Source organism: Schistocerca piceifrons, chromosome 2 (genome assembly GCF_021461385.2).
Source record: "Schistocerca piceifrons isolate TAMUIC-IGC-003096 chromosome 2, iqSchPice1.1, whole genome shotgun sequence".
Taxonomy (NCBI): Eukaryota; Metazoa; Arthropoda; class Insecta; order Orthoptera; family Acrididae; genus Schistocerca; species Schistocerca piceifrons.
This window is the reverse complement of record NC_060139.1, coordinates 936,001,231-936,013,716: the sequence shown is the minus strand read 5'-3', so window position 1 is coordinate 936,013,716 and position 12,486 is coordinate 936,001,231. Positions and strand designations below refer to the sequence as shown.

Sequence of the window (12,486 nt, the reverse complement as noted above, 5' to 3'; positions counted from 1 at the left end):
CATGTTAACTTAAAGAAAAATTTCAAATTCCAGTCACTTTTATGACACTGACTTACTATTTCATGATAAATTATTGTGGTACAGTCCCGTCTAGGTGTCTGAACAATGAGAAAAAGGAAAATTATAAACGAATTAAGCCATAGATGCGGAAGAAACATGAATGGATTCACACACCAGCACATTTTAAGGAAGCTCATGAAGGTAATGCACCTCTGTTTTGTTTGTATATACTTCACACTAAATCATAGCATCCAATCTTTTATGCATGCCCCTGAGTTGTTCAATTTTGATGACACTAGTCACAGTATCATCTCCTATTCTTTCATGATGACCACCTGTATGTGCTGTAGGGCCTCTGAATAGTGCTGATAGGCACTTCTTCCCAGCTGGTTCCATACATGCTCAGTAGGATTCAAATCATGGCTATGAGCAAGCCAAGGCATAACATGAATCTCCTCTTCATCCAAAAACTTTCACACAGTTCTCTCAACTTGTATGCATACTTTGTCATGCATTAGTGTAAAGCCATCTCCAGTAAATAGAACAAAAGGCTTTACTCCACATATTAGCGTGCTCCAAAGCTCCCATGCTCAACAGAGACCAGCTCCATCCTTGCAGTCACATTAATTCCTGCTCACACCATCAGAGAACCACCTTGGAGGTGTTGTGGATGAGAATGTGCAAGGGGAATACCTTTCTCCAGGCCTTCTTCATGCAGGCCATATCATGACTTGTTGCTGAACAACACTCACTCCTACTGTTGTAGCCTCCAGCTGCAATATTCGTTTGCAAAACATAGTCGATCTGTGTGATACTCCCTGATGGGTTCTGGTCCTGTAGCAGGTCTCCTGCATTGAAGTCTGGCTTCTTCTCGGTAACATTGGCCCCTCAAATTTGGTGGTCTAGAATTTGTGCTTCAATGGTAGTGGTGTGACAGCTGCAGAGAACTCTAAGTTGTAAGAAATGGTCTTCTCTTGTCAAATTGATTATCTCATGTCTAAGCCTTGTTTCCTTGCATAACATCCAGTTTTCCTGTCCATTATTATGGATCTCGAAATTATGAAAGGTGTAATTTCAATACTTCCGCAGTGTAATGCATGCTGTGACCATCTTCCATCAAAGTAACAGCTTTAGAAGCACATTTACTCCAAAAGCTTGATTATGAGATCCTACAAATGTGTATTTGAAAGGAGAAAAGAGCAAGGTACGACAATAAATATTAAAAGGGTGGTAAAACATTATTGCCCAATATTCAGTATTGTCTTTTACAGCTGGAACAGAAAATAACAATTAAGGCTAATGCAACACTTCATTGTTTTCTCAAAAAATGATGCCAATAATAAACCAGTAATATACCCTGTCTAAAAATACAAGAGGAAGTGCTGCATTTTGATTAAATAGATAATTACATAACATTCATTATGTGTTTTGTTTTTCATACCAGACATTGTAGTTGCATACATCACTTACCTGCAACAACTTGTCTGATAACTCTTGTCATTTCACAATGCTCTGAAAGTTTCTTTTCCATTAATTCATGTGCATCTTTGTACTAATGCTAACAAAACTTATGCCCATTTTTTCTGAGCAATAAAGTAGGGAACTTTATTTTCCATCCACCTCCATACAAGCAGTAAAGTGTTGATATTTCTCTGGTCCACAGATAGTATTGTGCTAAGTAGCTATAATTTTTATTTTCTGTCGAGTCCCCCGAAAGGCATGTCACACAGCTAGAACAAGTAAGCGTGTGTGGTAAGTAGCCCACAATGGGCAAATTCTTTGGTTGAAATCTCATAAAGGGGATTTGTGTAGTATTAAATAGTTAAAAATTTTGAATGATTGCAGAAAACTAACCATGAGTATTAGGCGTGTTAACACTTTTACAATACCAAGTAGGTGTCTTTATTAATAAGATTTATCCATCCTGCAGGTACTCTCTTCAATTGACTCAGCATCCAGCACTGAACCAAGCCCATGCCCATCACCACTTCTCACAGAACGCCTGACATCTATTTCACCTTTGCCAGACTTGAGAAGAGATTCAGCATATGATGAAATGCTTACACTGCCTGCCCCTGATGAGTTTGCTGATGCGGAAGCAAGAAGACGCAGCCTTGAACCACCAGCAGACACGTCTCGCGTTCCATCCAGCAGTCCCAGCCCTGTTGAGATATTCCTTACAGTGCCTTCTGATGATGACAACAGCAGTAGGAGATCTTCAGTGAGTGATAAAGAAGCTAAGGATATTGGAAATCTTATTGTCAAAGACGCAAGAAAATCTTACGGTTCAGAAACAAATGAATCAGGAGTGAGTGTTATCAGTCCAGATGCTTCTCCCAAGAGTGATTTGGAGGTGAAAAGTGCTTTTGCTGAAGCTACAGTTCAAGTTCATGTTCCAGCAGGAGCGGATTTGATAGACAGTAAGCCACAAGAAAACCAGGATTATCTTCTTAGTCCAGAAGAAAGAGAAATGCGGGAGCGTGATGTTGCCAGAAGAATATCTGTTGTGTGCCTTGAAGATTTAGGTCACATAGATTCACCAGAGACTACAGAAATGGAACCCAATAGTGAACAAATTGCAGATGATACTTTGGAGGATGACACTCTGGTAATAAAGCATGATGACCTTGATCTTGTGGTAAGGCACCATTTAACAGATACATTAATGGAAGGTGAAGATTTATCTGAGATAAGTTTACGAAGTGAACTTGTAGCAGCAGGTTTTGATGTGTATAGTGGTGGAATAGTGTCTTCGCCTGAGGATGAGACAGAACCGTTAGTGAAAGATGAAATTCCTTTGGATGAAGAAAGCACAAACACTGCCAAAATTGTAAGGGGCTGCAGTTTGGCCCATTTTTCTGAAGGCAACGATATTGCTAGACGATCTTTTTATAAACAAATAAAGCCTGTACGTAAAACTGCGACTGACAAATCAGCTATTCAACAAAGTGAGGCCTTAGCAGAACATGAAAGTGAAAATTTAGATGTTGTTAAAATTCAGATTCAGGGCTCTAACAATAACCTTAGTGGAGAACTAGCACCACCTACTAGTGAGGTAGAACATAGACCAAGTCTCACACCATCTGAAGTTGATGAAGAGTTGCTTCAGTATCATATAATGGGTCAGAAGGCAGCTGGCTTAATTAGCCCAGATGAAGGTCCTGGTGAGCGACCAAGTGTAAGCCCTAATATTTTCCCCCCAGTGATTAGTGTAATTGTTGACCCACCGTCTCCTGCACATTCTGATGACAGAGAGGCCACAGTATACCGGAGATTCAGTGATGACAGCACTGGAAAATGTAAGTACTCCATAGTGATGACAGTTATTTTCTAGTAATAGTGCTCTACTTCTAACACATCAACATGGATGTCGATGTTCAGTTGTGTGTTTCTCCCTTTATCGGCACATTCCATATAAATGGCTGCCAGACAGTAAGTAACAATGTGGCTGGAAAAATGATGCCACTCCAAACAGTGACAGAATTTAGTACAATCATATTCCTTTCTCCTGTTTATAAAAGATGTTCCAAGCACATCATCATTGAAGGGCATATTAAATCCTAATTTTTTTCTTGATGTTCACTGAAGGATTAAGTCTAAGGATATTTTTGAGTGATCTTTTCATTTCTTATCTCAGTTACTTAACTTTTAATTCTTCTATTTAAAATCACATCTCTGTAATCACTTAAGAAAAAAGAAAGAGAGATAGGACTTCAGTTCCACTTGGTTCAGAAGCAAAGACTGAAAAAGCAGCTTTCAAAGAAACTTATGACAATAGCTTTGTTTATTTAAAAAGAAAGCAAATAGCTTTAATAGCAAAAAACAACAAGTACAAAGAATAAACCATATGGAATGCTTGTACTCACCAAAACACCAAAAATGAGAGGAACACACAAAGTAATATGTCTTAGGTTTTTATTAGCCATATGCTTCAGAGTGTGTCAAGAATACAAAAGATTGTGGAGTATATGCTTGGTTCAAGATTTCAAAGCTTTGAGAGTTTCAGTTTTATGTAAGTTTCTTCAAGGGGGGCTGCTATTCTCTCTTTTGCTGTTCATTTAAAAGCTTTTTTTATTTCTTTTTTTCTAGATATTTGATTTCAAGGCCTCTGTTGCAAACACACAAGAAACAAATCCCAATCTATCAATAAATGAGAGAAAAATATTCACAAAATTGTTAGAAGAGAAGAAAGTTGCTGATTTTGTGTCTTATAGTCATTCTCTCCAGAACACCAGCATACGTGCTGGATGCCTGTGTTACTTTAATTTACTGTGTTGTTTACATTTCATTTCATACCAATCTGATGAATTGCAATGTTTAATATTTTCCCCCGTATGCCATCAGGTTCTTCTATTAATGTTCTGCCATTATTTGCTTCTTTTTCATTCCCACTGTATTGAGAGGAAAGGAAATGTGTCCCACAAAATTACAAAATTACTCCATATATTTTCTATAATGTAATTTATTAATATAATGGAAGGAAACATTCCACGTGGGAAAAATTATATATAAATACAAAGATGAGGTGACTTACCGAACAAAAACGCTGGCAGGTCGATAGACACACAAACAAACACAAACATACACACAAAATTCAAGCTTTCGCAACAAATTGTTGCCTCATCAGGAAAGAGGGAAGGAGAGGGGAAGACGAAAGGAAGTGGGTTTTAAAGGAGAGGGTAAGGAGTCATTCCAATCCCGGGAGCGGAAAGACTTACCTTAGGGGGAAAAAAGGACAGGTATACACTCGCACACACGCACATATCCATCCACACATACAGACACAAGCAGACATATTTAAAGACAAAGAGTTTGGGCAGAGATGTCAGTCGAGGCAGAAGTGTAGAGGCAAAGAAGTTGTTGAAAGACAGGTGAGGTATGAGTGGCGGCAACTTGAAATTAGCGGAGATTGAGGCCTGGCGGATGACGAGAAGAGAGGATATACTGAAGGGCAAGTTCCCATCTCCGGAGTTCGGATAGGTTGGTGTTGGTGGGAAGTATCCAGATAACCCGGACGGTGTAACACTGTGCCAAGATGTGCTGGCCGTGCACCAAGGCATGTTTAGCCACAGGGTGATCCTCATTACCAACAAACACTGTCTGCCTGTGTCCATTCATGCGAATGGACAGTTTCTTGCTGGTCATTCCCACATAGAATGCGTCACAGTGTAGACAGGTCAGTTGGTAAATCACGTGGGTGCTTTCACACGTGGCTCTGCCTTTGATCGTGTACACCTTCCGGGTTACAGGACTGGAGTAGGTAGTGGTGGGAGGGTGCATGGGACAGGTTTTGCATCGGGGGCGGTTACAAGGATAGGAGCCAGAGGGTAGGGAAGGTGGTTTGGGGATTTCATAGGGATGAACTAACAGGTTATGAAGGTTAGGTGGACGGCGGAAAGACACTCTTGGCGGAGTGGGGAGGATTTCATGAAGGATGGATCTCATTTCAGGGCAGGATTTGAGGAAGTCGTATCCCTGCTGGAGAGCCACATTCAGAGTCTGGTCCAGTCCCGGAAAGTATCCTGTCACAAGTGGGGCACTTTTGTGGTTCTTCTGTGGGGGATTCTGGGTTTGAGGGGACGAGGAAGTGGCTCTGGTTATTTGCTTCTGTACCAGGTCGGGAGGGTAGTTGCGGGATGCGAAAGCTGTTTTCAGGTTGTTGGTGTAATGATTCAGGGATTCCGGACTGGAGCAGATTCGTTTGCCACGAAGACCTAGGCTGTAGGGAAGGGACCGTACGCCAACCTATTCATGGGTCGCTTAGAGGAAGCCTTCTTGGTTACCCAAGTCTGCCAACCCAAAGTTTGGTACAGATTTATTGATGACATCTTCATGATCTGGACTCACAGTGAAGAAGAACTCCAGAATTTCCTCTCCAACCTCAACTCCTTTGGTTCCATCAGTTTCACCTGGTCCTACTCCAAATCCCATGCCACTTTCCTTGACGTTGACCTCCACCTGTCCAATGGCCAACTTCACACGTCTGTCCACATCAAACCCACCAACAAGCAACAGTACCTCCATTATGACAGCTGCCACCCATTCCACATCAAACGGTCCACCTAACCTTCGTAACCTGTTAGTTCATCCCTATGAAATCCCCAAACCACCTTCCCTACCCTCTGGCTCCTATCCTTGTAACCGCCCCCGATGCAAAACCTGTCCCATGCACCCTCCCACCACTACCTACTCCAGTCCTGTAACCCGGAAGGTGTACACGATCAAAGGCAGAGCCACGTGTGAAAGCACCCACGTGATTTACCAACTGACCTGTCTACACTGTGACGCATTCTATGTGGGAATGACCAGCAACAAACTGTCCATTCACATGAATGGACACAGGCAGACAGTGTTTGTTGGTAATGAGGATCACCCTGTGGCTAAACATGCCTTGGTGCACGGCCAGCACATCTTGGCACAGTGTTACACCGTCCGGGTTATCTGGATACTTCCCACCAACACCAACCTATCCGAACTCCGGAGATGGGAACTTGCCCTTCAGTATATCCTCTCTTCTCGTCATCCGCCAGGCCTCAATCTCCGCTAATTTCAAGTTGCCGCCACTCATACCTCACCTGTCTTTCAACAACTTCTTTGCCTCTACACTTCTGCCTCGACTGACATCTCTGCCCAAACTCTTTGTCTTTAAATATGTCTGCTTGTGTCTGTATGTGTGGATGGATATGTGCGTGTGTGCGAGTGAATACCTGTCCTTTTTTCCCCCTAAGGTAAGTCTTTCCGCTCCCGGGATTGGAATGACTCCTTACCCTCTCCTTTAAAACCCACTTCCTTTCGTCTTCCCCTCTCCTTCCCTCTTTCCTGATGAGGCAACAATTTGTTGCGAAAGCTTGAATTTTGTGTGTATGTTTGTGTTTGTTTGTGTGTCTATCGACCTGCCAGCGTTTTTGTTCGGTAAGTCACCTCATCTTTGTATCTATAATGTAATTTGATAGATAAAAATCTACTCACCACTTGACAGTAGGAGAACACATGTATAATAAATATTCAAGTTTGTAAGCTTCTGGAACCAGTAGGTCCTTCTTCTGACATAGGGTTTGAAGGAGAGGGAAGAAGAGTGAAGGAAAAGGACTGGCAAGGTATAGGAAAGGAGGTTGAGTTCGGTAAAGTTGTCCAGAATCCCGGAACAGGAAACTTACCAGACAGGATGAGAAGGAAAGACTGATTGTTGGCGACTGCACTGGATGAGATTTGAAAACCTGAGAGCTAGAAGGTGGAAGACAGTTTAAAATGCAAGACAGAGATTACTGCCAAAACATTATGCATGAAAAGCTAAGTGCAGTTTATGTTTTAGAGTTGGGAGGGGGGTGGCAGAAAATAGATAGACCAGAAAATGACAGATACAGAAAAGTAAAAGGGAATGAAGAAAGGAATAGTTACCATGAAGAAATGCTGAGACCAAAGAAATTAACATAAAATAAGACCAGGTGGGTGGCAAGAACCAAGGACATGGTATTGCTCCAGTTGACACCTGCAAAGTTCTGAGAAACTGGGGTCTAGAAGAAGACTTGAGATGGCACATGTAGTATTTTTTCATCTGGGAGAAAACAGGGAAAAACCCAGGAATTTTTTAGAATTCCACAAATTTTCCATTGTGTTCGTTTTGCCTTAAATTTTGACTGATAAGAACTGATACTCTAACAAAGAATTTTACTTTTGCCTGCTACTGCAGAATAACACTGCACCAATTAAACATAAACAAGAGAAAAACACCAGTATAAAACTTAAGTTCCAAAGAAAGTGCACCATTGACAACAAGAAGACAGAGTGCGCACACAAGTGTCTGCTGACAGCAAAATGTGTCAAGGGCTTTAGGACCAAGACTTTGCAATACTTCGTAACAACAAACTGCTTTTGATGAGCCTGGCATAACAATGGTCATGGGAAAATACTGCAAATGGTGGTTTGAGATGTGTTACTTTCAAAGTAAATTTCCTTTTACACAAGATGAATTATGTTACTTGTGAGAAAGTGTGATGAATTTCTTAAATCACAGAGTGTTTGACTCTCATCAAAACTTAATACTTTCAGAACCTGCCATTTAGAAAAATTTTGGGCCCAAAAGACCAGACATTTATGTCATAATTTAAAATTTTACTGGCACATTTGTGCCTGAGATATCTTAAAGGGTAATGCACACAAGAAAGACCAATATTATATGTGAAAGCTTAGCTTGTCTTGTAGCTATGTTATGTATATATCAATGTAAACCGTGAACTTTTCGTATTTGTGTGTTTGTGCTACTTAACAGTGGTGTTGCTGGTGGCTGACTACATCACATGTCCTATGCTTTGGATATCTGCTGTCATTTGGTGGTGAGATAACATGATGTGAAGTATGATACTCTGACAAAACCACATCGCAATCTTGATTTCAATGCTTCAGAAACTAATGTGCTGTGTTTTGTATTTATAGTTTCGTAATACAAAAATAAGCAGTATACATGTCACTGCGCATCAAAGATCTTTCCAAAATGCATTATTTTTTTGCTGAGTTTCATTTCCTAAAGTGCTGGGAGGTTCTACACCAGCGTATAAAACCTTTACCATTCAAACCATTGATAAGTTTTACAGTTCCAAGGGAAAGTATGCTGTCATGTAACATGGCAAAAGTGTGTTTTCACCCAGGAAGATGTGTATTTTTAACTGGGAATCAAGGGAAAAATCCAGGATTGTTTTTTCCTTGTCTGCATATACACCCTGTTAATGTATCTACCTTCATATTGTATCCCAAATGGTTGTCTTTACATGCCCATACCACTTACACCTTAATGATCCTATCTCTTCTGAAAGGATGCTTCCTTTATTATCTCCTTGATCTCTTTACTTATGGCTCAGCCCATCTTTGTTACTCCCACTCTGCATCTGTGAAATTTCATTTCATATGTCTGTGTCTTCCTTAACTGTATTTTCTTCATTGTTCGGATTTCAAAAGTATAGGCCAGAATAGCCATATAGGAGAATTGATAAACCATTCCCCTGATCTTCTGCAGGCCTCTTTATTGCGCAGAAAGCTCCTGACACTTCTTAGAAATGCTGCTGTGTACCTCCTTCCTTAATTTACTTTGCCATTTCTTCCATTTGCTGTCTCTGTTCTTCCAAGGTATTTTGAGCTGTCAGCTTGTTTTGGCTGCCAGCATGAGTAGTGGGGCAGTCCACTCCCTCTTCCTGATTCCAAACATAAACTCACTCTTCCTCACATTTAATTGCTGTGAACTTTGTTTTCCTTATTTTGTCAGATCATTAGCTCATCACCTAAGGCTATTAACTTATCACTGTCCTCTCCTACTGTTTTTGCTACCTTGTAAATTATGTCATCCGTGACAGTGACAAAAATTAAGCATGAAAGGGCACATCTTTGTTTCAAACTCCCTTCTCAACTTTATCTAATCTGTTGTCTCATTTTCAGCTTTAACATTGCTTTTACTTCTGTGGTGGATCTCTTTCATCCTGTCAACTGTGTACTTTTTCACACCTTAGTTCTCCAAGTTTTCCTCTGCCTTATTGCAGTGCACACCACCTCAAGATTCAGGAAGGCCAGCAGTAACTCTTGCTCTCACTTGTAATGCTTCTCCTATAATATCCTTACCATAAAAAGTAATCCATCAAATTCCGTAAGCAACGTCAATATCTATATCACTTATAGAATGTTACTCTTGTAGCCAACATACTAAGATCTGAAAGTGATTTGATAGAACTGAAAGTGATCACAACATTAGAAATATATGTGATCCCAACAGATAACTAAATTTTATTTGCTAGATATTGTGCAAATACAAACTTTGTCATCAAAGGTTTGCTGAGCAGAAGTGGCTACCTCATCAAATGATAAGTCTGGAAAACTTAATGCCTTTGTTTTGTCTGGTGCTTACCAAGCAATGACATCATGAATTAGTGATGGTGCATAAGATATATTGCATGATGCACATAGGAAATTGCAGTGGCAGGATAAGCCCCGCAACTCTGTGATACAAGGCTCATAGGACTGACACATCTGTTTTTCATTGTTTAAATTAAAGTCTTGCAGCTACAATGTGAGGTTCTCGCTGTGATGTTTCTCAGCAAATCACAACAGAAAAAATTATGCCAGAACCAGCCAATGGTTGCAACTTTTATACCACTTCATGTAAGTGGCAGTTATATGTAGAGACTGGATTATACGCATCATAAAATCCTTAAAATATGCATGAAAAATTCTTAAAATTCACGAAAAGTGTCGAAATATGCAAGATCAAATAAAAAAATATAAAAAAAAACATGGTAGTTACTCCATGCATTATATCTCAAAGTCAAACCTGTGCATATCAATTACTAGGAAGAGTACCAGCCACGCAAAAAAATCCGTACATTTAGAACGCTGATATTTTCTGAATACTCTCTGGTAGAGGTTAGGAAGGGGGCTTTCTGAGATTATTTTCTAAAAATTTGCAAAATGGGGACACATACTGGGTTTCAAGAATTGTTCCTTCATTGCTATTGTTTTCGGTAACAAGCGGATGCAATGTGAGTGAGTCGCAGCAAAACAATCGATATGTGCAGGACCAACTTCGAGATATGTCACACGGAGAGGGGCACGCTCAAGAACTCCATAATATTTTATTTAAAACACAACATACAATCATAATTTTTTTTGAACAGCATTAACTTTTAATTAATACTATTGGACCAAAGCATCAATTACAATTTATTGCATGCAAATATGCAAATGCATATGCAGCATGCATATGCATATAATCCGGTCTCTAGTTGTAAGATACAATACAGCACAATGCCAATCTGGGCCTGAAAATGAATTTTCCTTCAGCAGAATAAGAAATGCCATAATCAGAGATTACAGTTTTCTTCTGTTCCATTGAAGGCAGCAAAAAGCAATGGTGGTGCTATTGACTGTGGCAGCAGTTGTGATAGTTGCATTTTTCCTGGACTGATTATTATTGTTATTGCTTCTGTTGCTGTTATTGATGCTACTGCTGTTCCAGCTGTTTCCATAATACAGGAAACTGTGGATCCATAGTGAAAGTACTGGACAGTGAAAATGTTCCTCATTGCCAACCTACTATTGGTGATGATAATATTACATGAGTTCACTAACTGCAGTGGAGTAGCAAAGCTGCAAAAATCTGTGTGTGGGCCAGTGAGGGTAATGTTGGAGTGAATCAGAAGAACAGCGAAACTAATATAGTATGTGTCTGTTTTTTGTTAAAAAAAATTAAACTGGGTGAAGAACTCCACTGCAGTGCATAAAATACGTAGGAATAATCATCTACATCTATGAGGGAGGATTGGAAAGTAACACACAAGAATTTTTTCTCCTGGTATTGTGCTGGAATGTTGAAATTTCACAATGATATAGTTTGAAGTTTCCTCTACAGAGGCTATTCTGTTTTCGCGTGCAGTGTGTACTACAGCCTGTACTACAAAACAAACATGGCATGCATGTTACTGTTATCAACCTGTGAAGAGCAATGAAGGGTAGTTCAATATTTGTGGGTCAAAGGGCATAAAACAAGTGAAATTATGAGGGACATGCGTGATGTTTATGGGGACGACTGTATGGGCAGTAAAAATGTCTGCAGATGGTGTGTATTCTTCCAAGAGTGCTGTTTGAACCTCAGTGATTCACCATGCTCTGGACAGCTGGTAACAGCAGTAACCCTGAAGAATGTCAGAGCCATTGAGTCAGCAAATCTGAATGACCGAATGTGCAACTGTGACCCTTATCACTGTAGTTCAACATTTCCTGTAATTCAGTGTATGATATTGTTCATGACACATTGAAATTTCATTAAGTTAGTGCTCGCTGGGTGCCTAAGAACTTGACAGACAACCACATGGGCCAGCAAATAATGACAAGCTTGAATCACTTAAAGCATTATGCCACAGATGGGCATGACTTTGTGAAAGGAATCATCCCTGGTGATGAGTTATGGGCATCCAAATCCCAGCAGGCCTCTATTGGAGTGGAAACATGCTGCTTTCCCAGTATGAAAAAAATTCAGAGTGACTCAATATGCTAGGAAAGCGCTTGTGACAGTGTTGTGGGACATACGTGGTTTGTTATAGATGAACTTTGCTCAACATGGAACCACTGAATTCTCCAGACTAGAGTGAAACTTTGGTTATGTTGCATCATGCCCTTCGTGACAAACTCCACAACATTAATGCTGACAGTGTTAAACTTCTTCATGACAATGCTTGCCTCTATGTTGCTGTTCCTGCTCTTGAGAAAATCACCAGATTTAGGTGGGAGGCATTCCAGTATCCATCATACAGTCCAGACCTTGCACCATCAGACTTTCATCTGTTTGGTCCCGTGAAGAAATTCCTGGTTGGTTGACACTTTCTGATAGAAGCAGAAGTATATTCAGCAGTCTGCAGGTGGTTATACTCCAACCAAATGAGCATCTACTAACAGGAACCCATGATGGGAGAAGTGTTTGAAGAACATTGGTGACTATGTACAAAAGTA

At 40.3% G+C, this 12,486-nt stretch overlaps 1 protein-coding gene across 1 annotated transcript in view; it reads left to right on the top strand.

The window, feature by feature from the left end:
- LOC124777768 (diacylglycerol kinase eta) overlaps positions 1-12,486 on the top strand; it is a 583,415-nt gene that overhangs the window by 380,428 nt on the left and 190,501 nt on the right. The window contains exon 14 of the mRNA XM_047253274.1: positions 1,931-3,299. Coding sequence (XP_047109230.1) covers positions 1,931-3,299 — 1,369 coding nt within the window. The remainder of the gene's footprint in view (positions 1-1,930; positions 3,300-12,486) is intronic.